General features: G+C 37.6%; 1 protein-coding gene across 1 annotated transcript in view; it reads left to right on the top strand.

Moving 5' to 3' along the window:
- Nucleotides 1–5,575: 5,575 nt before the first annotated feature.
- VWDE (von Willebrand factor D and EGF domains) overlaps nucleotides 5,576–23,288 on the top strand; it is a gene marked incomplete at both ends in the record, with an annotated part of 43,678 nt that continues 25,965 nt past the window's right edge. Inside the window, 10 exons of the mRNA XM_084283048.1 lie at nucleotides 5,576–5,705; nucleotides 9,540–9,724; nucleotides 12,797–13,028; nucleotides 15,399–15,464; nucleotides 16,165–16,424; nucleotides 18,044–18,133; nucleotides 19,429–19,573; nucleotides 20,294–20,508; nucleotides 20,837–20,910; nucleotides 22,880–23,153. Of these exons, the coding sequence (XP_084139174.1) occupies nucleotides 5,576–5,705; nucleotides 9,540–9,724; nucleotides 12,797–13,028; nucleotides 15,399–15,464; nucleotides 16,165–16,424; nucleotides 18,044–18,133; nucleotides 19,429–19,573; nucleotides 20,294–20,508; nucleotides 20,837–20,910; nucleotides 22,880–23,153 (1,671 nt within the window). The remainder of the gene's footprint in view (nucleotides 5,706–9,539; nucleotides 9,725–12,796; nucleotides 13,029–15,398; nucleotides 15,465–16,164; nucleotides 16,425–18,043; nucleotides 18,134–19,428; nucleotides 19,574–20,293; nucleotides 20,509–20,836; nucleotides 20,911–22,879; nucleotides 23,154–23,288) is intronic.

The following is a 23,288-nucleotide window of genomic DNA, read 5'->3' as shown; positions in this document are numbered from 1 at the left end:
AAGAGACACATGAAAACAGAAATTCTGGGTGAATCCTCAGCAAGCTTCAATCAGTGCAACTCTAGCCAGCTAAAGCTGGTTGATGATCTGTTCTGCTCCTCCAGGGTCAATTTGTTGTTACCTTCCCATTCCTTATTGTATACATATAATTCCACTGGCTTCACATATGACATACACTAAGTAGAATTGCTGAGAAATTTTCCAAAACCATTTTTCAAAAATCAGGATATACTGTTTTGCTGAAGCTGTGATTTCTATGAGAAATGTATGAGTTTTCCTATAAGTATTGCCTGGAAAATGTTCACTTATTTCCATTTCCAGTCATAGCTGGGCTAACAGCACAGCAGCAAAAGCTGAGGAAACCTCACTCGTGTGCTATCTTTCTTTCATGATCCTCAGCCGCAAACTCTCTCCCCAAGCCAGGAACCAGACCTTTTTGTAACACAAACCCAAAGAATGTGCTTTTTCTGCTTTGGTGAATGTGTCTTTTCCTTGCCGAGCTAGCCACACTTTATTTATTTGAATATTTAGTGTTGTTAGTTAACCAGCAAATTTGGAAGTACTGCTACCAGTGGTGCCATGTCCGTGTTTGGCCACAGTTGGAGCTGGCTACTCAGTGAGACTCGCAGCCAAGTAAGCCAGTCCCACGCAAAAGGTAAAAACTTGGATGAGAAATGTAGGCCCAGAAAGAAAGAACAGAACTGTTAACACTACAGTCTGTGAGGTTTGGTTTTAAAATCCCCCTTCTTCTTGAGGGATTTCATCAAAATGCATTTTAGTCTTTGTAGGACCAAAGCCTTTGATACTAACAAAGGTAATCGGAAAATTTGAGAAACATATTTTGTTGGTTGTTTATCACATGAAAAGGTTATATGTGTCAAGAATATTTTCTTCACTTGCATTTTAGTAGAGCACATAATTTAGTCAAGACTTTTATCCAGTAATGTTAATTTTTATTTGACAAAAATCAAACATAGTAGTTCAAACAGAAACACACTACAGTCAGTAAGGTGAAGAATATGAAGTTTATGGCTACCCACAAGACTAATGCTTTGGACCTTATCCAAGTAGTGTACATAGTAGTGTACACAGTCTATACAGGCTAAAGAATTAATTCTATGTTTCTCTACTTTTTAAAAATTACAACTTATTAAGTTTAATTACACAAATATCACCAGAGATAGAAAGAGAAGAAATGATACTTGAGAGCTGTATCATACATAAGCGATCAATATAATTACATGTCACTGCTGCAGTTCAGTATGGGTAAAACAAAGATTATTCCCTTAATATCCCATCAGCCAGAGTACTTCCCAGACTTCAGAACATTCAGCACATTCTGCAAAAATACAGCTGATAGGCCTTTGAGTTAAGTTTCAAGCTATTATGTAATAAGCAATACAAAAGTACTTGAGAAACATAAAAGAGCACGGGGCTGATCCAAAGCAATTGAAGCTAATTAAAGCCTACCACTGATTTTATTTGGCTCTCAATAACCCCTTCAAGCACTGGAAATGGATTTCCTCTGATTTATACTAAACCTTATACTGCTTATCCAAACCAAATTACATTAGATTTTTACACTGAAGTCCTTTACTGCATAAGTCAAATGTAGTGTATACAAAAGGTCAAATATGAAAGAGGATTAGGAGCTAAAACATACCGAAGATGTCATTACTTCTGAAAGCTAAACAGACTGTCAACACCGAGTACATTTACAGAGCAGTTTAAAAAATCTTCTCTACAAATTTTAAAAGTGTTTTGAAAAACAAATGCCACTCAACAGCCATGCAATTTTCAGAAAAAGCTGCCAGCAGAATAAATATGAGCAAGTTTAACCTCTTGTAATGATGTAAAGTTAGCCAAAGAATAATCAAAATAAATAAATGCATATGACCATTACTGTTTCTCTGCTTCTATTTATTTGGTGTTGAAGATAGAAATGGGAGACAGAATCAAATGTCTCATTCTGAACTGAAACTGCCAGCGTCTTAGTGTGTCTTAGGGACATTTCAGGACATTAGTTTTAAAGCTGTTAGACCATGTTTTGAAATCCAATGAACCTTAGCTAAGTTAGAAGTCACATAACCCACAATTTGAAGGGAAGATTGGAATTTGACTTTAAGGACAGAATTGATTAGATTAGACAAAGAATGTTAGCGATTTATTGTTTCAGAAAGGACAAGTTCGCTTACCATTCACATATACAACCTGGCACAACTGAAAAATAAATTATTTTTACAAACAGAAAGAACTGAAAACACTAAAGGGCAAGAAAACTCGTCGCTCTCAGATGCTTTTGGATTTGCCCAGAGCTGTGGGCTATCTCTCAGCCATCTGCTCCTTACAGGAGGGATGTTATCTGCTGAAGGCAACTATTTCCAAACATTCTGCATTTGGCATTACTACAATGACCCTTTGAAGCTTTGCAGGGAAATCTTCCCCAGCTTCCAATTTCTGCTCACAGCTTTATTTGGAGTTACCATCTATGTTCTATCTCTGCACAGATAGCAAGTACAGCAACATAGGCTTAAAGGGCTTATTCAAATTTACTTTGCTGACAATAGTAGACAGGATTAATGGTATAGCACTGGAGATTCACTGAAGACAGACTTCCATTCATGCTCACAGTTTGAAAGAAAAGTCTTATAATAAATCACATACAGTGGGCAGTTTTAGCTTAAACTTAATTGGATTCTTCTCTAATTGTTCACCTTTATTTACAAAATATCTCTGAGAGCCTCTAAGTGTCAGAGCTGGGGATTCACCTCTCAAGACAACAACCACCTACCCAAGTGCTGCCCTCATCTTTCAACCCCTGTTTCCCTGCCTCTGTGCACCAGCACTCACACTAATCACTTGTTCATCCACCTAGCCTGCCACAAGCACTGCCTTTGTTCTAGATGATCCCCTTATTTACTTTGGAATTTAGGGATTGAATATAACTACAAAAAGCATTTGTGGCTTAGTCTGGAGCTAAATACTTTTAAGACTCACAGGTGATTTCTCGTTTCCAGTTCATACCTGAATATCTATGTGCACATTATTTGAGAATGTACATGTATTGGCAAATGACACTGGTTAATCTTCCTGACCTGTTTACCTAAAATGTTTAAAGCTAGTACTCTTTTATCCATAGTCACTTGCCTGCTGCCTACTCTGGCCTGCTCCCCCAAATGCAAGTTGAGATAATATAATCTTGTTAAATACTGTAAAAGACATGCATTTTGCGTATATGAATGATCTAAGGTGCACTGTTACAGAGATCACCAGCATGCTGTCAATAATGTTGTCTGTATTTATGAGAAAGACTCTTCTTTCTTTAATGTTTTCTCAAGGATTCCTGTTACATGTACACACATGACTGTGAAGTACACAGTCATGTACTTATATAGATAACCATTAAATCGGTCCAACCTAGCTGCAGTGCCTGAGACTTTTTATCAGCAGAGCCTTCTTTTTTATCTGAAATTTTAAACATCTGCAATAACTCTACTTTCAGCATTGCCTAAGTCCCTGCTCCTTGTCATCCAACACGGCTGTTTTCTCCAGTTTATCACTATCCTATTCCCTCCTTAATAAGTCAGCAAAAGCACTTCTGCTCAGGCTAAGCAAAGAATGAAGTTCATTTATAGATGGGACATAGGAGTCCACCTTAAATTTATATTCACTGAAAAGACTTAGATCGCTAAACTGGAAGTTAGCCCTGGGATGATTTTCAGAGCTAAACTTACCTCTCTCATTCTTCGTATGTCTTCATATAATCTGTGCTGTAATGTCTAAATGCTTCTTAGCGTTGATACTGTTGCTCCCTATGCTGTGTTTTCAGGAAAGCTTTAAAATGTTTACAACAGTGATGTCTTGCACTACATAATCATGTGCAGTATCTTAAATTTGTCCTCCACTCTACGGCCTTGTTTTCTTCTTCACAAATATGCTGCTACTTAGTAGTATGCTGCAAAATTGTAGCATGATTTCATATTACATCATGGGCGAAGGGTGCTTTCCATAGTGCAAACCTGTTTTACATAGTCTATGGTATGCTTTAATAAAACAATGTCAATAAATTACTGTCTAAAACTTTTTTCTTTTTTTGAAATTGCAATCTGCTGCAAAGACCTATAGTGACATAAACCTGCCCTAGAATTATTTTTTCATAAATCCACTGTCACTGACACAACTCTGTCCCCATGAGCGCCGAGAACTACATTTGGCCAATTGTCAGCTCTTTCAACCATACTACGCTCTTGCTCTCCTGTTGCTGTAAGAGACTGCAAGGCTGATAGCAGCAGAGGGAGCTGGTAGAGGAAAACCAAGGAAGAAAAGATGAAAGGTTTCTTTACTCCAGCAGGTATTATTTGTCTCTTTTGGTCTCCTGCATGATCCATGATGAAAGGTGTTAATCCTCCTGTAAATACCACTCCATCATGATTAGCAGGGGTCAAAGAAGTACCTTAATGTTTAAATTTTGTCAGAGATTCACAGTGTCTCTATTTCCAGTTCTTTATTTTGTGACTTGTTTGGTAAAATATCTCTTTCTTTCCTGTTGTCTTCTTTACAAATACATGCTTTAGGAAAAACAAATTGTAATTTCAGCCCTGCAGCTTTCTAGGATAAGTTTATCATATTTGGTAACAAACCAGAAAGTTCTCTTAGGAGAAACTTACATGCTTTAGAGAACTGACAGAAACACAGGACTGAATTCAATACTCAGGCTGTGCCAGTGATGCCTTTTAAAAACTTGCTGGTCTGATAGAGCTGACCTGCTTCTTCCAGCGAAGAGGCTCAGGGTGTGTGCACAGAAGACGGAGGCTGCAGACACTAGGGTGCCATGTCTCTGCCTCTGCTCCTGCCCTGGGACCTGCTGCAGGGACACCTGCTCTGCAAGGGACCACCGATGCCAGCACCTCCTGGAGGCAGCCCTCGCCCAATGTTTCCCCTTGCAGAGGTTCAGCAGGTGGCAGGATGCAGCGTTTTGGTGTGCAGGGCTCGGAGACTCACCAGACACCAGCAGCTACATGTTCCAGGTAGGTCTACACATCCTAAAGAAAGTGAGACGCATTTCTGTGGTCTGCTGTACACCCGTGCATGTGTGAAATGCTTTGGTGTCTGCAGGGGCTGGGGGCCTAGAAATAAAAATAACAAAAAAATTTACAAAATCTTAAACATTGGGCCACTTCTCTGTCCTCCGCTAGACGTTTCCAAAGAGGTGCATTTCCCATCAAGCCTTGAAGCACCACGTGCTTGAAACCACCAGCTACTTGCTGTAACACACCTTGCATTAATGGTGTCCAACGCAGGAGTTTGTGGTTATTAAAGCACAGTTACCAAACACCTTTGGTGATTTAAGGAAAGGACCGCAGGATTCATATCGAGCAACCTGAAACCGTCTCTTTCCTAGCACTTTACCACACGTTAGGGAAGTACAGGTAGCACCCCGCCGGGTACTTCCAGCAGCCCCTGAGGGGCAGCCCTCACCCTCATCACCTTCACGGCGGGGCCGGGACCGGGGGCGGTCTGAGGGCCGGCCCCGCCGCGGCCCCCTCGGGAGGGGCGGCATTAAAGCATTAAGGGGATGGGCGCCAAGAGCCGACACAAGCACGGCGGCTGCGGAGCGGAGCGGGGCCGGGCCATGGCGGGGGGCGGCCTCTGGCTGTGCGCGGCCGTGCTGGGCTGCCTGGCCGCTGCCACCGCCCGCCGCCCAGGTGAGCGGGGCCGGGGGGGCATGGCCGCCATCAGGGCAGCAGGGAGGTGCTGGGGGGCGGCGTGGCAGCGCCCCCGGCAGGGAAATGGTGTTCCCGGTCTGTGTTGTTTAATATTTCTGGGAGAAAAGCCCACTTAAGGAATAGATGCAACAGCGTTCTGTACGGGAAACTACTCGAAAACAGTCTATAAGCATATGCTTACGTGTATTTTTTTTTTTTTTTAAATACCTTTTCAAAGCATCTCCTCGTAAGTGGATGCGAGTGGTGGGAAGTGTTTTAACGCCTGTTCAAGTAGTGCTTCTTGTAAGGATGTATTAATGTGTGCATGCTGGTTGTACTTGCTTTGTTGCTTATTGTAGAGCATTCATCTTCCTGTTTCTCCACCTTGCAACATTGTAACTGCTACAACATTTATAATTGTGGGTTTTATGCGTCTCATGCAAGCAAAGGGTATATTTTGGGTGAATAGTTACATCTATTTTTATATTTCACTTTAAAAAGTGTTTCCCTAAATAATAATCTTAGACTAACTTCTTTCAAAAAGTCACCTTCTTTCTATTTTGGTGTTTTGTTGGAGTTTAAATCCACAAATCCATCTGAGCTCTCCTCTCTTAGAAGCAGTCCTACCTCCAATTAGTGCTGTGGGATGCTGATACGCAGTGTCCTTTGCAGTCAGTCAAAGCAATAATAAGGACATAAGATGAGATTGGCATGGACTATGTTCATGTTTGTTCACTTACAGTCACTGGTCAGATCTTGGCCCATGGAGAGCAGGAGATATAAACTGCTGGGCTATCCACACCCGAGTAGCTGCGCTGCCAGTCAGTGCCTGGACCACTGCTCCCTGGGGACCATTCCGCTTCGTTGGCCTGTGCCCAGCACTTTCTGACAGCTCCTTAGCCTGGACCCTGCACAAGAGCAGGTGGAAAACATGTATCAGCCCTTCCCTGCAGATGTGAAGGGGGAATTCAAATGTCTTTCCTTTTTAAAACTCTTTTTTCCATTTGAGCACCATGGAGGTGGTCAATGGGAAGCTGTTTAACATCTCTTTGTGGAAAATGGGCTCCCATTATTTTCAAGAACCTTTTGTTACCTTGTTCGTGTTCAGGGTACCTGTTACCTGACCCCGTCACTGTACAAACCCCAGTGTGTTGGCAGCAAGTCTAAGAGTGCAGTTCTCTGACACTCAGCGTAATGATCTGCCTAAAATAGTTTAATATTTTTGACTGGATGGAGCTTAAGTAGCCATGCCTCTCAGAAGAAAATCCTCCAGAAACGATTGCCATTGTCACTTTGGAAATTTCATTCTGTGTCTTCCAAAAAGGCCTAATCCATATCTTTTATTTTATTTTTAGTTTTTGCATTTTAATCTGTTCAGATAGAGAACGGAAAGATAGAGATAAGAAAAATCTGCCCAATATAGAAAGCAACCAGGAAAACAGCTCTCAGAATAACCTGACATAACAAATAGATACTATGAAGTATGGGAGCAAATGGAGCAGAGATGCATTAACCAATATGATTTATTAATCCTGAGCTGAGCTATTTGTACTGCTTAAGCAAGTTTTTGTTGTATAAGCTCAGGACTGGATTTAATAATGAGGCCTCAGTCTTTTAATTGAGAGCAGTAGCCTTGATCAAGCAGAGCGCTTCCTATTGCTTATCTCTAGCACAATGCCATCCTTGTGTTTAAGATGTTGCAAAAGTTAAATTATTTTCTGGATTAGGGTCACATTTCTCAGTATCTGACAGGACCTGGGAGGGATCCAAGCAAAGCTCACTGTATTAATCCTGACTATAGTCAGGAAACAGTAAATAGGGGATCACATTCTTCCTGAAAGGCAGAGACCTCTGTTAATGAGCAGCAGAGAGCTATGAGACAGCATATAGGGTGTTTGTGTGGGGCATTATTTTCAGTTGTTTTGTAGAGTGGGTGAGGAAACAGAAAAGAAATCAAGCAGGGTTAGACAACATGAGATTTCTAAGGAATAGCTCTGGAAATACTAGCATACTTTGAGAAAGGAAGAGAGAATATATGAAGAGCTGGGTGGCATTTTAAAGTGATGTGCATAATAATAAGAAACATATAATTTGATCTTTAGTAGGATTTATAACCCTATTACAAGTGAGTACAGTCAGCTGTTCTAGAGATCTATCAAACGATGATCTAATTAAACTGTAGAGGAAAAAAAAATAAAGACTTGTCTCATGTCTAGCTTGATTTATTAATGGGAAACATAATGGATATTAATTGTTTCAGGAGTGTTATGATTACAGGAAAGAAAACTAATGAGGGTGCTATAAGAAATGTAGAATTCCAATAAAAAATAGAAGACAGGAAGAAACTTTCACCATGGCTCATAAACTACTTGTGCTGAAGCTTGCTTGGGAAACATTTCAATAACACACACGACTGACCTTTGATTCTTCAAGGGCTTTTCTTCAAATTCCATCGAGGGATAAGTTCTCTATAAGGTCAACTTGTATGGACATGAATAGCCTACAGGCTACGACAGCCAACTCAGAAGCACAGTGGTGGCACAGTCAATCACATTGACTTCCATCTGCCCTTAGAGGATAGAAGATAAAGCTATTGTTACCTGGTTGGGTAGCCTAAAGCTATATCAGATTAAATCTTTAGTCTTTGAAACCAGGAAACTAGGAAAATAGGATTCTCACCCTGTGCTTGAAAGAGAAAAGGTCTGTTGTTTCACTAGTGCATCTTCTCCATTTAAAGGGTGGGAATTCACTGATTTGGGAACTGTCTTATAATTCTGGTTATCCAAACAATGATTTGAAAGACTATGCTAGATACTATTTGAACCAAAAATGTTTTTGTAATCCGTGACACAATTAGATCAAGCAAAATAAGGGACATATATAAAAACCAACCAAACAAAACAAACAATCTGTTTTGAGAACTGAGAGATCAGACTAATAATACTCAAAATATAATATTATGGAGCTTTGCTTACAGCTGTATTTTTTAATTCATTGTAGAGGCAAGAATTGTGATCAACTTTATCATCTAGTATAGCTTGAAATTCCTTTCACAGTCAGCATCAGATGTATCCACTTTTAAAAGGAAGAGTCTGCATTTTTAAAACTGATGCTAATACTCTTTCAGATTCCGAATCCTAATTTTACCTAGCAGTAATTCTGAGATTATTTTGAGGCCATAAGGTCATTTAAATGTCACAAAATATGTTTGTATTTATTACAGTTGAGCATGCCAGCTATGCAAATTGAATGTGTAATAAAGTATGGAAACGGATAGGTACTTATAGTATAATCCACATTTATACATTCAAACTATGTGCAACTACTGCATCCATTTGAGGGAATTCTTCACTTCATACACAGAGCCCCTGTAAAGTGGTAGCTTATATGCGAAGATGGACCTTTGGATAATCCTTTTTCCTCCTGAAGTAAGAGTTTGTTCCTCTTACGTATCAAACACCTCATTTTTCTTCAGGTTATTAGGTTTTGTAAACATCAGTGACAAGTCAAAATCCAGAGAGAAAGCCTAAACACTGTTTAAATTATAAAAGCTTTCCACCTTTTTAACATCTGGAGTAAATACTTAGCATACATATTAATCTGCATTTATTGCCCATTTAAATAAAGGAATGTTACCACGTGATGAATTTTATTAAATTTTAGAGTGCTAACATAGCTATTTGTTGTTGTTGTTTTTACTAAGATTTCAATATGTTTCTCAGTAAAAGTGATCTCGTACCATTTTGCGCTATCTCCATATTTTCCAGTTAAAAATACTTGAAATCTTTTTAACGCATTTGTTTGACATTTCGTCTCAATGCTCTTTCCCCGCAGTTCTTGAATGCCATCCTGGTGGACATCAGATCCTGCAGAGCCCTTACCGAAGTGTCGATTTTGACTCATCCTACATTCAGCAGTCAGCTATTCAGGATTTAATCTGTGACCATTCCCTAACACCAGGCTGGTATCGCTTTATGATTTTTGATAAGCCTGCTGAGATGCCGACCAAGTGTGTGGAGGTATTGTTACATCTCATTTGTTTAAGAAAAATATACATATCTTTGTTTATGAAAAATATACGTATTTTTCATAAGAATTTTTCAGTAAGATAGATATAAAAAGTGACACAGTTATGGAGACTGATGTGAAAGAATGTAAAGCACCTTTTTTTGTAAGTGTGTGGCATATTAAAGTATGTTAACTGAACAATAAAGTCTTATGTGTTGAAAAATTTTACACTGAATGGGCTATGGCAGAGGATGATAAATCGCTTCTAGCACGTTCAAAAAATGTCATTGACAGTCACTGCTACAAGTGATTTTTGCAGTGCTAGCATAGCAGGGGTATCATGTTGTCATGTTGTAAAGCTGCAGCTGTGTGATGGTCAGTCTTTTCCTAAAGCTATGTGCAAGTAGTATGAAGACTTGCAGCCACATAATCCCAGTAATTGTGGAGCTTTTAAAAAATGATCATGTCGGAGAGAAGAGATTACTCCTAAAATAAATTGAACTAACAGAACTATCTGCAGATTAATTCCCTTATAATCTGCAGGTCCAATGAGACTCAAGAACAACACTAGAGTATTTAACACTTTAGACTTGTGGTGCTTGATTTTGAAGCTATTTCAACATCTTTGTAATAGCTACATTTGAAGGAGATATCTTTGTAGCTTCCTATTTGAAAATATTTCATTATTTAAAAAAAAAAAAAGTCATTAAGTGTCATTAGAATATTTTACCTATAATCTTGTGATTTTCATTCTGAGTTGAAATTGCCTGGGTTTAGTTGCTTTAACAATAAAATAAAACCCTTATAAAAGGAAAGCAAAACAGTTAAATAAATAAATAAATACAAATATTAAATTGAGTTTGTAACACCTTGTCTTTTATTTATTTATATATTTTTTTAATCTTTAGAGCATTACAAAGCCACTGAAATACTTCTAATGTGCAGCTGACTCAAGGATTTAGAGTGTTGTGTTGCAGAGGCTATTGTCATCTATGCTGTTATACTGCAAGAAGCTTAAGCGAAGTCTGTTACCTGAAGGAAAGACCTCATTATCAGTTAGATTTAATAGAAACAAATTAGCTGAATAGTTTTATTTCCTCAAAATGGACACATCTACAAAAGAACCAATATGATAAACTAGGGGAAAAAAAAAGTGTTTTTCAGAACACAGGTTCATAGAATCACAGGATGGTTTGACATGGAAGAGATCTTAAGATCACCTGCTTCCAACTCCCCTGCCATGGGCAGGGACACCTCTCACTAGATCAGGTTGCCCAAAGGCTCATCCAACCTGGCCTTGGATTAAACCATCAGGATACCTACTCAGATAATCTAGAAGAGTATTAAAAATCTGACCCAAACTCTCAGTGCTTAGTAAATGTATAGTAAAAATAGGTTACCATCCAAATACAGAAGAGCCCAGGTAATTACTGTTGGCAAGAGATTGATCTGAATCTTATTCAGCAAATGAAATTTATGTTCTGACAACTGCCTCTTTGCATGTGTCAACAAAACCAAGACAATTATTTTGAAGCATTGAAGTCAAAACATTAAAACTGAACTAAAATGAATATCTTCTTTGGGAAGTTTCCTCCTTTCCTTCCCTTTAGGAGAAGTTTTATTACAGCTATACTTAATACTTGTCAAAGATTCAGGCTGTGTTAAACAATCCATCCCATTTGTGTCTACTTTTCATAGATTGTGTCTGTCTGATGGATTGATGACGCTCGATCTGATGGCTCAGACACTATAAAGAAAAATGTACTTTTGAGATGAGTTTTGTGTACAACGAGCCTGCAATAGTCTTTAGACTTTAGACTAAGAGGTATTAAGATGATCTGAGACCTTGTTTCACTATCAGGTCAAAGAGTATTTGAGACATTGTAATAAGAAAAAGAGGTTCTCAGAATCTTAAAAGTTCAAATTTATAGTTATCTTGTAAATATTTTGCAAATCCTGGCTTTTACATACTTTAGGAACTTTCACAGAAAATTCTGAGTTTATTTTGGTTTACTGGTTAGCTGAGAAAAATCTGTAAGCTTTTGTGAGGAAAAATAACATACTTACTTCCACAGTCCTTCTGTGTTTCTCCTGTGCTTGCTTTCTGCATCACAAGACAGGCTGTGAACTTGAACACATTCTGGTAACCTGTGAACCAGATTCCCTCATCTCCTTTCATCAGAATTAATTTTCTGTATTCCATTGTTAAACTCCAATGTCTGCTAGATCAGACTTAGATTTTGGTTATTATGAGGGATGTTACTGTGGTGACCTGCATGGCAGCTTCCCTGACCTGAAGACCTCATATAGCCAAAGTGGTGGCAGGAGGACGGGGGCTATTCCACAGCACAGCTCTCCTCACACCTTGGCATAAAGCAAGACTTTAGTTTGGAAGAAAGGAAGCAACAACTCTTACATCACCTGCTGCATCAGCATCTGAACCACAGACCTTGTAACATCCACTGCTTCATAAGCACCAAAGGATTTATGGTTTCTACAAAATCACTGTTGTTGGTGCAGGGGTGCTACAAGCATGTTCACTTCTAGAGGTAGGGAACTGAAAGACAGACAATGCTTAATAGGTGTCTTGTAGCTGGGGTGCAAGCGAGTAACCTTGCATCATCTGATGATTAGATGAAATCTAGAAGTTCAGTTGAGACTTGAGTCCATACCAAATGGCAGTAAAGTGCTTTAATACCCTTAATTGATAGTCAGTGCAGGTGTGTTCTACCCTTTGTGTTCCAATAGCCTTCACACAGTCGGTTGCTGTAGGTTAACTCGTTGTGCCATAACACAACTGGTAGCTCTTTGGGGCAGAAAGCTAATGTGTGGTGGCTCCTGCTTCAGGGACTAAATTTTATCCTGTCTTTAGAAAGCCAAATTCATGAGACCCAAATAAGGACTTAAGTCTCTTTTGTGTTTATTTGTATTCAACTTTGAAGGGGAAAAAGCAAACCCTCAATTACATTATCTGAATTTTGCTAAAAGCTCAAGCAGGAAATTGAATACATACTTCCTTAAACCCCAGCAACAATTTGTTACAGCATTAACCATCTTCTGGTGTTTTTTTTCTGGTGCTTCAGATGAATCACTGTGGTACTCAAGCCCCTGTCTGGTTATCTCTGAGGGAGTCAGAATCCATGCCCCAACGTGGTGAGATCAAGCAGCTAACAGCCTGTGCGACATGGCAGTTCTTCTTCAGCACTTCAAGAGACTGCTGTCTTTTTCAAATCCCTGTCAGTGTGAGGAACTGCGGAGACTTCTTTGTTTACCTGCTGCAGCCCACTCAAGGATGCATGGGGTATTGTGCAGAAGGTGAGAAAGTACACGCTGTAACTCAATTAAGAGTATATGTTTATTAATGTGTTTTACAAGTTTTCTCACGTTCTGAACAGCGGTGTTCTTCACTTCAGCATTTCTTTCACGTTAACCTTCTTAAAAATAATGTATCTTCAGTAGCTGTTCTCTGGTGTTTGATTATTTTATTGATTATTGATTAGTTATTCAAAAATAGCTGAAAATAACAAAATAAAAACAGTAACTGATGTTTCAGTGAAAACATGGTATTTTATAAGCTATTTTGCTGAGCATGTCTGGCAATAGTTATACAGATATTTTCTACATTCTTAGTTTTGATGCGATAGAAAATGATTTGTTATAGCCAAGTGCAATCACACCACCCCTTTTTAATTTTCATTTGGCAATCAAGAGTTGTACAAAGCCCCAAATCTTAGGAATTTATTTTTTCCATTTAGTCAGGTGGGGTTATAAGACACATCCAGAAGTCAAAATTCAGAGTACCTGTGTTGGCACTGATACTGTATGAATCACCGTTACTGAATGTCTACAGAGCCATGTATAAAAGTAAATGTTGTTTAAGAACTTGATGAAAATATATTTATGTCAATTATTGTTTGTTTTAATTAGGCATATCCTTCTTGCTCTAATTCTTTTATCTTATTTTTGGAGAGTACATTCATTGTTGCCAGAAGAAAGTTCAACACAGAAATACTCTACTGATACACACTTCTTAGTGTGGTGAGAAAGAATTGAAGTGAGTCCTTCTGCAATGCCTTGTGATGTTCTGAACCCTTGTGCTGCAGAACAGTGTTGTTCACAATCTGAAACTTGAGTATTTCATTATTCCTTCTGGATACTTTCGATAACTTAAGGAAAGTATTGCTAAACTCACAGTTACGGATATTGATAAATAGTGACAAGCCATTGTGGTAGGAGATTTTTATTAGTTCTGTAAAACACTTTTGATGAAAATACTTGCAATACTTTTATGCATGAAATAATGTATTGCTCTAAGTCATATTCTGTGTCACTGACTGCTTGCAAAAGCTTAGTAGCGACACTGCTGGTAGTTTTTACTGTGCTTTATTGGCCCATCATTATCCCTTTAGGACCAATTGTTAAGTCATTCTCTAAGAGTTTATTGACAGAAAAAAATGCCAGCAATGGAACTGAATGTCAGAATGCAAGTGACTGAAACAACAAAGAACGCCTGCACAATATGACTTTGTATTTGCCTTGGATGATGGGTTCATGAAGAGGAAAGAGGATATAAAAACTATAGGCAGCTGGCTAGCAAATTTCTACTGCTTCAAAGCAGAGAAGAAACATAACTCTGGGTTGACTCTGGTGAATACTCCAAGTCCAAAACACATTTTGAGTTTAAAAGCCCTTTGCTAAGGTGACGTTTTTTGCATGCTAAGTGTTCTGTATTTTTGTGCTGCTTTTTGTATGTAGGCTACCATATGTACTGCATTTTTCCTTTAATGCTTGATAGCTGTAAATGCTTGATAGCTGTAAATGCTTGATGCAGATTTTCAAGCAGTTACTCCTGTACATGCTGAGGAATACAAATGTATTGCTGAAGCATGGAACACCAAAATCTGATTTTCATTCTTTCTAATGAATGAGTTTTTCAGTTTTGCTGCTGCCCTTTCAACTTTGAACAAATAACCTCTTCCTACTCCTGCTAAAATACTGCTATTTACATGTTTAATCAATTTACATGTTTAATACTGCTATTTACATGTTTAATCAAAATACTGCTATTTACATGTTTAATTTACATGTTTAATCAACCTTGATTAAAATAAACTACCTCTGTAGTTTATTTTGTTGTTGTTGTGTTTGTTTTTAATGACCATCAAAGCTAACAATAGCAGTGCATGAATATGTTTTTTGTGGCCCATGTAGGAAGATACATATTTTTTTACAAAGCAAGTCTGCACTCAATTTGGCTGTCATAGGTTACCACTAATAAATAAGCATCCAGATGGGGACTTTGGGAGACAAAATAGGTATTATAGAGAATAATTTAATTCCTTATTTATTTATTTATTATTAGCAACATCTCCAGGTATTTGCTGGGTACATCTGTATAAAAAGATGTGAAAGTGCTAAAATGTTCTGTACCCTTGCTCCTAGATGCAGCCATGCAACTTGTGGTCTCTGGCTTAGGGTTTTGTACTGACCACTACTGTAATTGTGTATGAATCCAGTTTAAAGATTTATTGTCTTTTGGGAAGTTACACATCAGTTAGTGTCCTGTGATATTTGTTTTGTTGTTGTCATTGTTGTTGTTGATTTAACCTGGGGCAATAATTTCTAAGCTTTGGTATAGGAATATTCTGTACATATGTCGATATCTGATTTAGGAAGAATTTATAGATGTTGCAGATGCAAAGCCACAGACCTGTGATGCTGAGGGAATGAAAATTCAAGGCTTCTGTAGCAGTATTTTCTTTTTTTTTTTTTTTTTTTTTTTTTTGAGACTTTCTTTGCATCCAGGATGCAATAAAACTTTCTAAACACTTTCTAAATATACACTTTCTAAAATATACACTTTCTTAAATAAAAAAGGTGTTCATTTATCAATGGTATTGCTTGGTCTAATGCAACATGACAAGTTAGGATGTAACTTCAGAACTGCAATTGCAAAAGCAGCTTCTCAACATAGTGTTCAGAGTAAGTACTGTAATATTAAAAAGTAGTTTTAATAATGCTAATTTATTGATTACTTTGATTGGCAGATTCATGTTATATGTAACTCCCAAGGAATCATACTGTTGCTTATTCTTTTCCTTTTTTACATAGCCCGTTCTATTTTTTTTTTTCTTCATAAGTAGGCAAATTCCTTTGGATGTTGCTATTTCCTGTCTGGTAAAATTATTCATAGCATTTAACTCACTCAGTTTTTTTCTTCTTCAGCGCCTTTGTATGGTATAGAATATAACCAGTTTTTCTCATTTTAATAACTAATGAAAGCAAAACACATACTTTCTCTGGTTTCCTAAGCAATTACGTGAGATCTCCACATGTGAAAAAAGGTAAATATTATTAGTGTATTAATTGATAAAGTATATGCCAATCTTGTTTCATCTAATATCATTTTTGCACAGAATAAAAAGCATAAACCACACTTTTGTTTAACTAGGTAAGCTGGCTCCTTCATCATCTCCATCTGTGTCACCACCACTACCAGACATTCCTGAGGTTGTAGCAGAGTTGATCAAAGGCAGCATTTACCTAAGGTGTACCTTTGACGTTCCTTTTGCAAACAGCTCGGTTGGATTCATTGTGACTTGGTCAAGACTTTCTCCTGAAGGTATCAAAGAAGAACTGAAACGTGAGACAGCAGTTCATACATTCTCACTTCTAGAGCTAGATGGGATAAACATCAGACTTGGAGACAGAGTATGTTAAAAATGATTATAATCTCTTTTTATTTTTGTAAATGTGTTATTTCTCCACTGCAGCTGTTTTGTCTAAAGGTTTATGATTTCATAAATGATCAGCAAATATTAACAGTTGTTAGGGATGGAGTCCTAGCATCTTTCTGTATTTTTTTTCTTGGCAGAAATATACTGCCTCTAGTTCTTGTTTACATCAACAGTGTCCATATGAATGTGGAAATGTCACAGAATATATCAATAATTATCAGTGCCATTATCATTTTGAGACTGTGTCAGTACAGTATACTGTGCCGTCAGTAGATAAATGTTTATTCAAGTTGAATCTTCTTTACCTTTACTACAATTTTGTTTGATACAGTAAATTAAGAATATTTTGATGTTACTATCTAATTGAGAAGCTATGTGAGGTAGCGGTTTTGAGAAGCTGTGCTATTTATTCAGCAGATAGATTTATTTTTTTTCAGAATCAATAATGAGCTGCTGCTTGATGATTTTGTCTCTGGTATCAGATTAAATAGTATAATTCTCAAAAGCAGTGTGAGTATTTAGACAGTACATGTGAGAAAGTAACTTCAGTCATAGCAGAATGAAGATCTAGGTTTATATGGTAACTTTTGAGAAGCTTAAGCATTGGAAAGTCCATAGACTTTCTACCTGCATATACCAAAACAGAGGCTTTCTTAGCCAAAATAAAAAACATAAGAAAGTTTTGTGTTTGTGTGTGTGTTTGTGTACATATACTAACACCCAATTGAAGTCTGTTTTCCCAAGCTGTTTTATGTTGATAGTGCAGTGGGGTTCAAGCCAAAAGCAGGCTGCTTGAATGGTTTACAGGCAGTAGTAATTGCTAATCCTCAAAAATCCTTCAGAGAATTTGTGAATAGTTGCCTGATGGTGTTAGCTCAGTGACAGTCAAAAGAAAAGGCACAGTTATCAACTATCTGCTGCTGTGATGAATCTTTGCTTTTCTCAAGATCTCAAATATTGCATGCATGGTCATCACATCTCAAAAAAAAGGATACAGCTAAACAAACTACCACCAACAAAAAAACAGCATATAGAAAGCATGGAACTGGTTCAGTGGAGGGAAATCACAGCAAACTTTCTCATCTTAAAAAAGATAATCCTGGCCCATAACACCAGGAAAAAAAACTGTACTGAGAAGAGAGAAAGAGAGGATGATTGTTTTGCATAATGTATGATCTAGTGAGTACTCAACAAAATTAAAAGGCAACAAACATAATTCTGACAAAAAGAAATAAATAACGTTTAAGAAAGTATAGATTGCATTTCCACAAGGTGTTGTGGAGTGCAGAAATGCTCCAGAAGGGATTAGTTAAATACATGGAGATTTAGGTGCTTATTAAACATGGTGGTTTGTATGCAGCCTTTAGTTCAAGAAGTGTCTGAGTCATGAGTGGAGTATGCCAGGAACAGATCTTAGAATATTCAATCTAATCCAATCAATTAAGCAGCACCACTGGCAACTGGTAACTTCTGATGCAAACAGAAGAGCAGGTTTGATGAGCTCATCAAACTGAGGTATTATGGCTGGGTTATGTATTCACGTGACCACTTCATACAAAAAATGTATTCTACTATGTTGATTTTGTTCTACAGGTCTACTGTAGCAGTTCTGCTTTTTTCGTTGAGAAGCCAGGCATACAAAGTTCTCCAGTTGAGAGCAAGGAATTTTTTGCTGGCATTAAGGTAATTTGAAAAGAAAAGAGCGTTTTACTTTATTGTAGTGGGAGTCTTTCTGCGTATGAATGCAGCAGATATGTAACTACTTGGTCTTTTTCTGTGGGTAAACTAGAACATTTACATGGGTAGATAGTTTGAACATTTATGCAATTACTGTGTGTTCCAGTCTGATAAGACCATGTAGAATGCTGAACAAAAGCAAGTAAATCACAATAGCCACAGCAGACAGTGAGTCCTCTGACTAGAAGGTACTCACAATTTATTAATTGTTAATGAATAAAACACGTTATTGGCTGTAGTGAACTGAGTCAATGATGTTTCTGTATTCCCCATATAATCAAAATGCAGGAAGACTGAATGAAGAACTTGTGCAAGCTATAACAACCCACTGAAAGTCTTGACCTCTAGCAACTAGAGTAAATTCTGCTGCTTCCTCTGTATTTGTAAACTAAGGAGGGCCATGAATCAGACTTGAGCCCTGGCATATTTTGGCCATTATGTTTAGCTACTTTTACCCTCTCTGGCTTGATTTTGGCCTATGCCAAGTGGTTGTCCCAGAGCATGGCTGACATAAGGCCTGTTCACAGCTGTCTGTGGGGAAGAAGACTGGGTTTAGAGAGAAAAACTGGAAAAAGTTTAATTATGTAGATATGGGCTGTGTGATGCCACCTGATAAGTGGCCAGAGAACAGGTCCAAAACGAAACTTTAATTTGTACTGTAGATTTATGTACTAGTTTGCTGGCCAGGAGTTGGGACCCTGATCCCACAAGGACAGGCTGCACACAAGTACATATTGGGAGTCATCCTGTTGATTTGAGTGAGGATTTGCCTGCCATAAAGAATTTACCTTTCTGCAGGATCAGGGCCAGATTAATTTCATGTAAGTGCAAGTAAGTAGCACATGCTATAAAATCTGAATGCATTTCCTTTTTATGTGAGGGCTGTATGTAATTTTTTTCCCAGATAAGAGGATACAGTAAATTACTTGTATACTGACTTCCAGAAGTTATCCAGAGAATGCATTTTAATAGTGTTAGTGTGCTTTGCTAATCCCTTGCCTATTTAGCTAGCTTTACTTTATCCTTACCCCTTATTCTCACACTTTCCAGACTCTTGTTACAGTGTCCTCATCTTCTTCCCAGTATGCCACTGCTCTTCAGACTGTCTAGATAACCCTGATCAAGTAGGGTGGGCCATGCACTGTGTCTTTAGTTTTTTGTATTTATTTCTACCTGGTCAGTAGCAGTGCTGTAGTTCAGAAAGGATGTTTGCATTTTAAGTATACTTTCTTCTGTGCTAGATACATCCAGAAACATATGATATATCAGAAGATGGCAAGGAATACAGGCTGGCAATAGAAAGTAGAATTCCTATTCCTTGCCCTGAATTTAACCAGCTTGAAAGTGATTGTAAAATATCACTAACATTGAGTACTGTTGATGAAGGTAAGTAAGTATTATCCTGCTTTTTAATGTGTTGCATTTTGTATGTTTGTTGTGTTTTTCCAAATATTCCTTCTGGTCTGCTTCTTGGCAGAAGCAGATACATTGTAAAATACTGTGAAATACTTCCTAAAATATTAAAATGTTCACAGACTGTATATTCTATTGTTGAAAGTATGGAAGAATGTGGCCGTAATCCATTAGTAGAAGGAGAAATAGATTTGGCAACTCTGGCTATCAGAGCCGCATTGATTTGAATAGACAGAGTACCATAATGCTTACAAAATTTATTATTTAGTTCATTTTTGACCTGTTTTGGAAGTATTGTATATACAGTCATGAAGTCCTCAGTTTTTACAATTATTATCTTTTTCTGTAGTACTTTGTCAAGCCCAAGTCCCACACAAGGGGCACTTGTGAGCCAAGAACCTCACAAGGAGTCTTGCTTATACAGACAGCCATTTTTGTCACATCAGCAAGACTTCTGTGGTTTTAATTTGGCTATCACTGTGGAAAGTTAAAGCCATTTTCTTGGGTGTGTGCATGAAGGTGTAGAGAGATAGGTATGCATGACCAAACCCAAGGAAAATGCATAGTTATTTTAATTTATGAACACAAAAATCTTTGCTATTTGCAAATAAATCAGCATTTATGTTAACAGTAATATAAAAATGTGACCTCTTTAGAGGAAAGATCACTAATGATGTGTTTTCATTAAAACAGGTAAAGAGCAGTTAGGTTTAAACTTGGCTCTTTCTTCTTGTCATGTGGATCTTCTCCAGAAACCCTGCAATAATGGAATCTGTAGTCAAGCTATAATTTATTTCACTGCTGTGACAGACTTTATGCAGGATGGAGACAGAATTACCAGAATTGCTGTTGAACCTATATCCAGTGAGAATTTTCTGTGGAATGGCTATGTTCCAGAAAGCATACAGGTTGAAAATCTTCATGTTAAGCTCTGTAAAACCAACAGGCCAGAAATATAATGTAAATAAGGTTTCTATTTCAATTGTGACATGCTGATCACACCAAGATTTCTAAGCAGTCAATTTTCTCTTGGTTTATTTTTATTCAAATGCTGCATTTTCATTTGGATTAATTTTTTATATATTTGAATATTAACATAATCACTTAGCTTGGTTAAAAAGTACAATATAACCTATTTATTACAAAGTTACTTGTCTCATGATAGTAATTTATGTGCCTGAGACTGTTTATGTCTTAACCTGACATGACTTAACTATGTACTTCTTTGTTTTGAAGATTACAGTGAAGGATCTACCAACTGCCTACTGTTACTCATTTACTGACCCTCATATAATTACATTTGATGGAAGGTAATCACTGGATTGTTGCTCTTAATTTCAAGATTTCTTTTTTTGTGTTCTGTTTTAATCTATGCTGATGATGCAAACTGTAGTTTTCTGTAATTGTGCTGTGTGTTTTACACTCTTTCTTGGACATTAATGATAAACGTGCTTCAGTTAGTTAAAGCTTGCTAGTATGTTTGTAATATTTATATTTCAAAATATAAGATTTAGGTTGTGCCAAAAAGGGGAAGCAAGTGAACTATTTCCCTTTTCAGAGGAGTATGCCATGAGAGGAATGGTGGCTGTACAGTCTGAATATGAAAGATGGAAATATCATTAAGTATGAACAATGATAAAATTAGGCAAAACCGTTCTAATGCAAAAGTGTTTTCAGTCTGCAGCATAGTTTCCATATTTACGGTGTAAGTATCCGAATTCCTGTAAGGATCAAGTTGCTAGAAGCTATCTACTGTCTGTATAACATAGTGCTAGGTTCATTAATGGCATTGACAGCAATTTATTCACTGCTGTCACTTGCACATCACTAAACCTTCTTTCCAAAGTGAAGACAGCTTCCTTAGCCACAGCTGGCATGGTTTTGGTATGCTTCTGTCTTTCTAAGTGTTTCAAATGCATGGAAGGAATCAAAACAACTACAGCTTCCATCTGAGGGACTTGTGTATTCCCTGCTCAACAGAGGCATGTCTTCAAGTGACAGGGTGAGAAGAAGACGTATTGCCTCCAAATAAGGGTGTTCAGCCCACAGCATGGTTCTTCTTGTGAATTTGATAAAAGAATGGAAAAGACAGGTTGTAATGGCTGCTCTGATAGCACTGTGACTTGTACTAATAATAAAGTCAGAGGAGTAATGCAGATTTGCAGCTCTTTCTTCAGTAGAAATTATAGGGATGCCTTCAGTGGGCATTTTAACATTCAGTGCATTGTGATCAAGCTTTCTTGTGAAGCGGTGATTTACTGTGATATGTTCTTGCTGGAAGCATGGGGCTTCGGGGAAGGAACTTTATTTTTAATGATAAACAGTGTTGCTAATTTATTTTACAAACTGGGGAAACAAATAGAAAGGGAGCTGTCCTTACTGAATCACAGGTAATCTCGTGCAGTCCCAGCAAGGTAGCCATCTGCAGTTTGTCTGCTGGGCCTTTAAACAGAAAGCAAATCACCATCCTGCAATTAACTATCAAATGCCATTTATAGCCAAGAGGCTGTTAGACTTGCTGCAAAAGTTTTTTTCTTTGTTGTTCCTTTCCTTTCTTATTTTTTTTCCTCCTTCTCACCACTGAATCATTAAATTGGCTATTCTAACCTTGCTTCAGGGAACAGATGGCTAACCCTAAGGGGAAAAAATGGAAGTGACTATTTATGGTTTTCATCTTAAATCATTTTCAAATCTTTGGGAATACGCATTCCCCATCTCCATCTTAATAATGTAGACCTTTTAAAAAGTATGTGACTTTCTAAATCATTTTTTCAAGGGTACTTGTTCAATCTTCTGCACCTGCCCCCCACATGCACACAGTTAAGCTCTTGCTCTTTCTGTCTGGGTGCATTGCAACAGTAATACAAAGAGTGAGAAGCACCTATGATTCCCTTTTAAGGTATGCATAAGCACAATTAAAAAACATCAAAGAATCAAAGTGGCTTTATGGTTACATTTCCATTTGCAAACATTGTCTACATATACTCCACTTGTGACCCTTCTCCCTTCTTTTTCTGCTGTAGAACAGGTTTGAAATTTTTGATTTAGAGCTTCACAGGAGATACAATGGTGTTTGTTCGGAACAAAGTTGTGCATTGTTTTGTGGGCTGAATTTTTTTTTTCTTTTTTTTTTTTCCGATGCATGAAAATGAATTGTGGTATCAAAGCCCACCAAATACTATAAATCTGATATAAATCTGATTTAAGGTAAAGTTTCTGACACATGGTAATACTGTTTTATAACCAAAGTGACATCACATGCTTTTCTTTTGATTCCAGACTCTATGACAATTTTAAAACAGGAACATTTGTTCTCTCTAAGAGCACGTCTCGAGATTTTGAAGTTCATGTTCGCCAGTGGGACTGTGGAAGTCTTCACTATCCAGCATCCTGTAACTGTGGCTTTGTAGCCAAAGAAGGGAGTGATATAATTGCATTTGACATGTGCAGTGGTCAGCTACATGAGTCACAGCCACACTTATCCATAATAAGTAGAGACACAACAGGAAGCCATGTCAGAATCACTGAATCTTACCTAGGAAGGAAAGTAACAGTAAGTAAATATTGCTTATGAAGGTAACAGTTACTTCAGCAATTATTTTTACCAGTTCACACCAACTTCAGAACTAAAACATTCTTTAGTTTCTGCAATTAAGCAATAGCATAATGTTTATTTTATGATCATAGT

This window comes from Netta rufina, assembly GCF_964035555.1.
Source record: "Netta rufina genome assembly, chromosome: 2".
Taxonomy (NCBI): Eukaryota; Metazoa; Chordata; class Aves; order Anseriformes; family Anatidae; genus Netta; species Netta rufina.
Note: the sequence above shows the minus strand (reverse complement) of the source record. Positions and strands in the feature narration are given on the sequence as shown.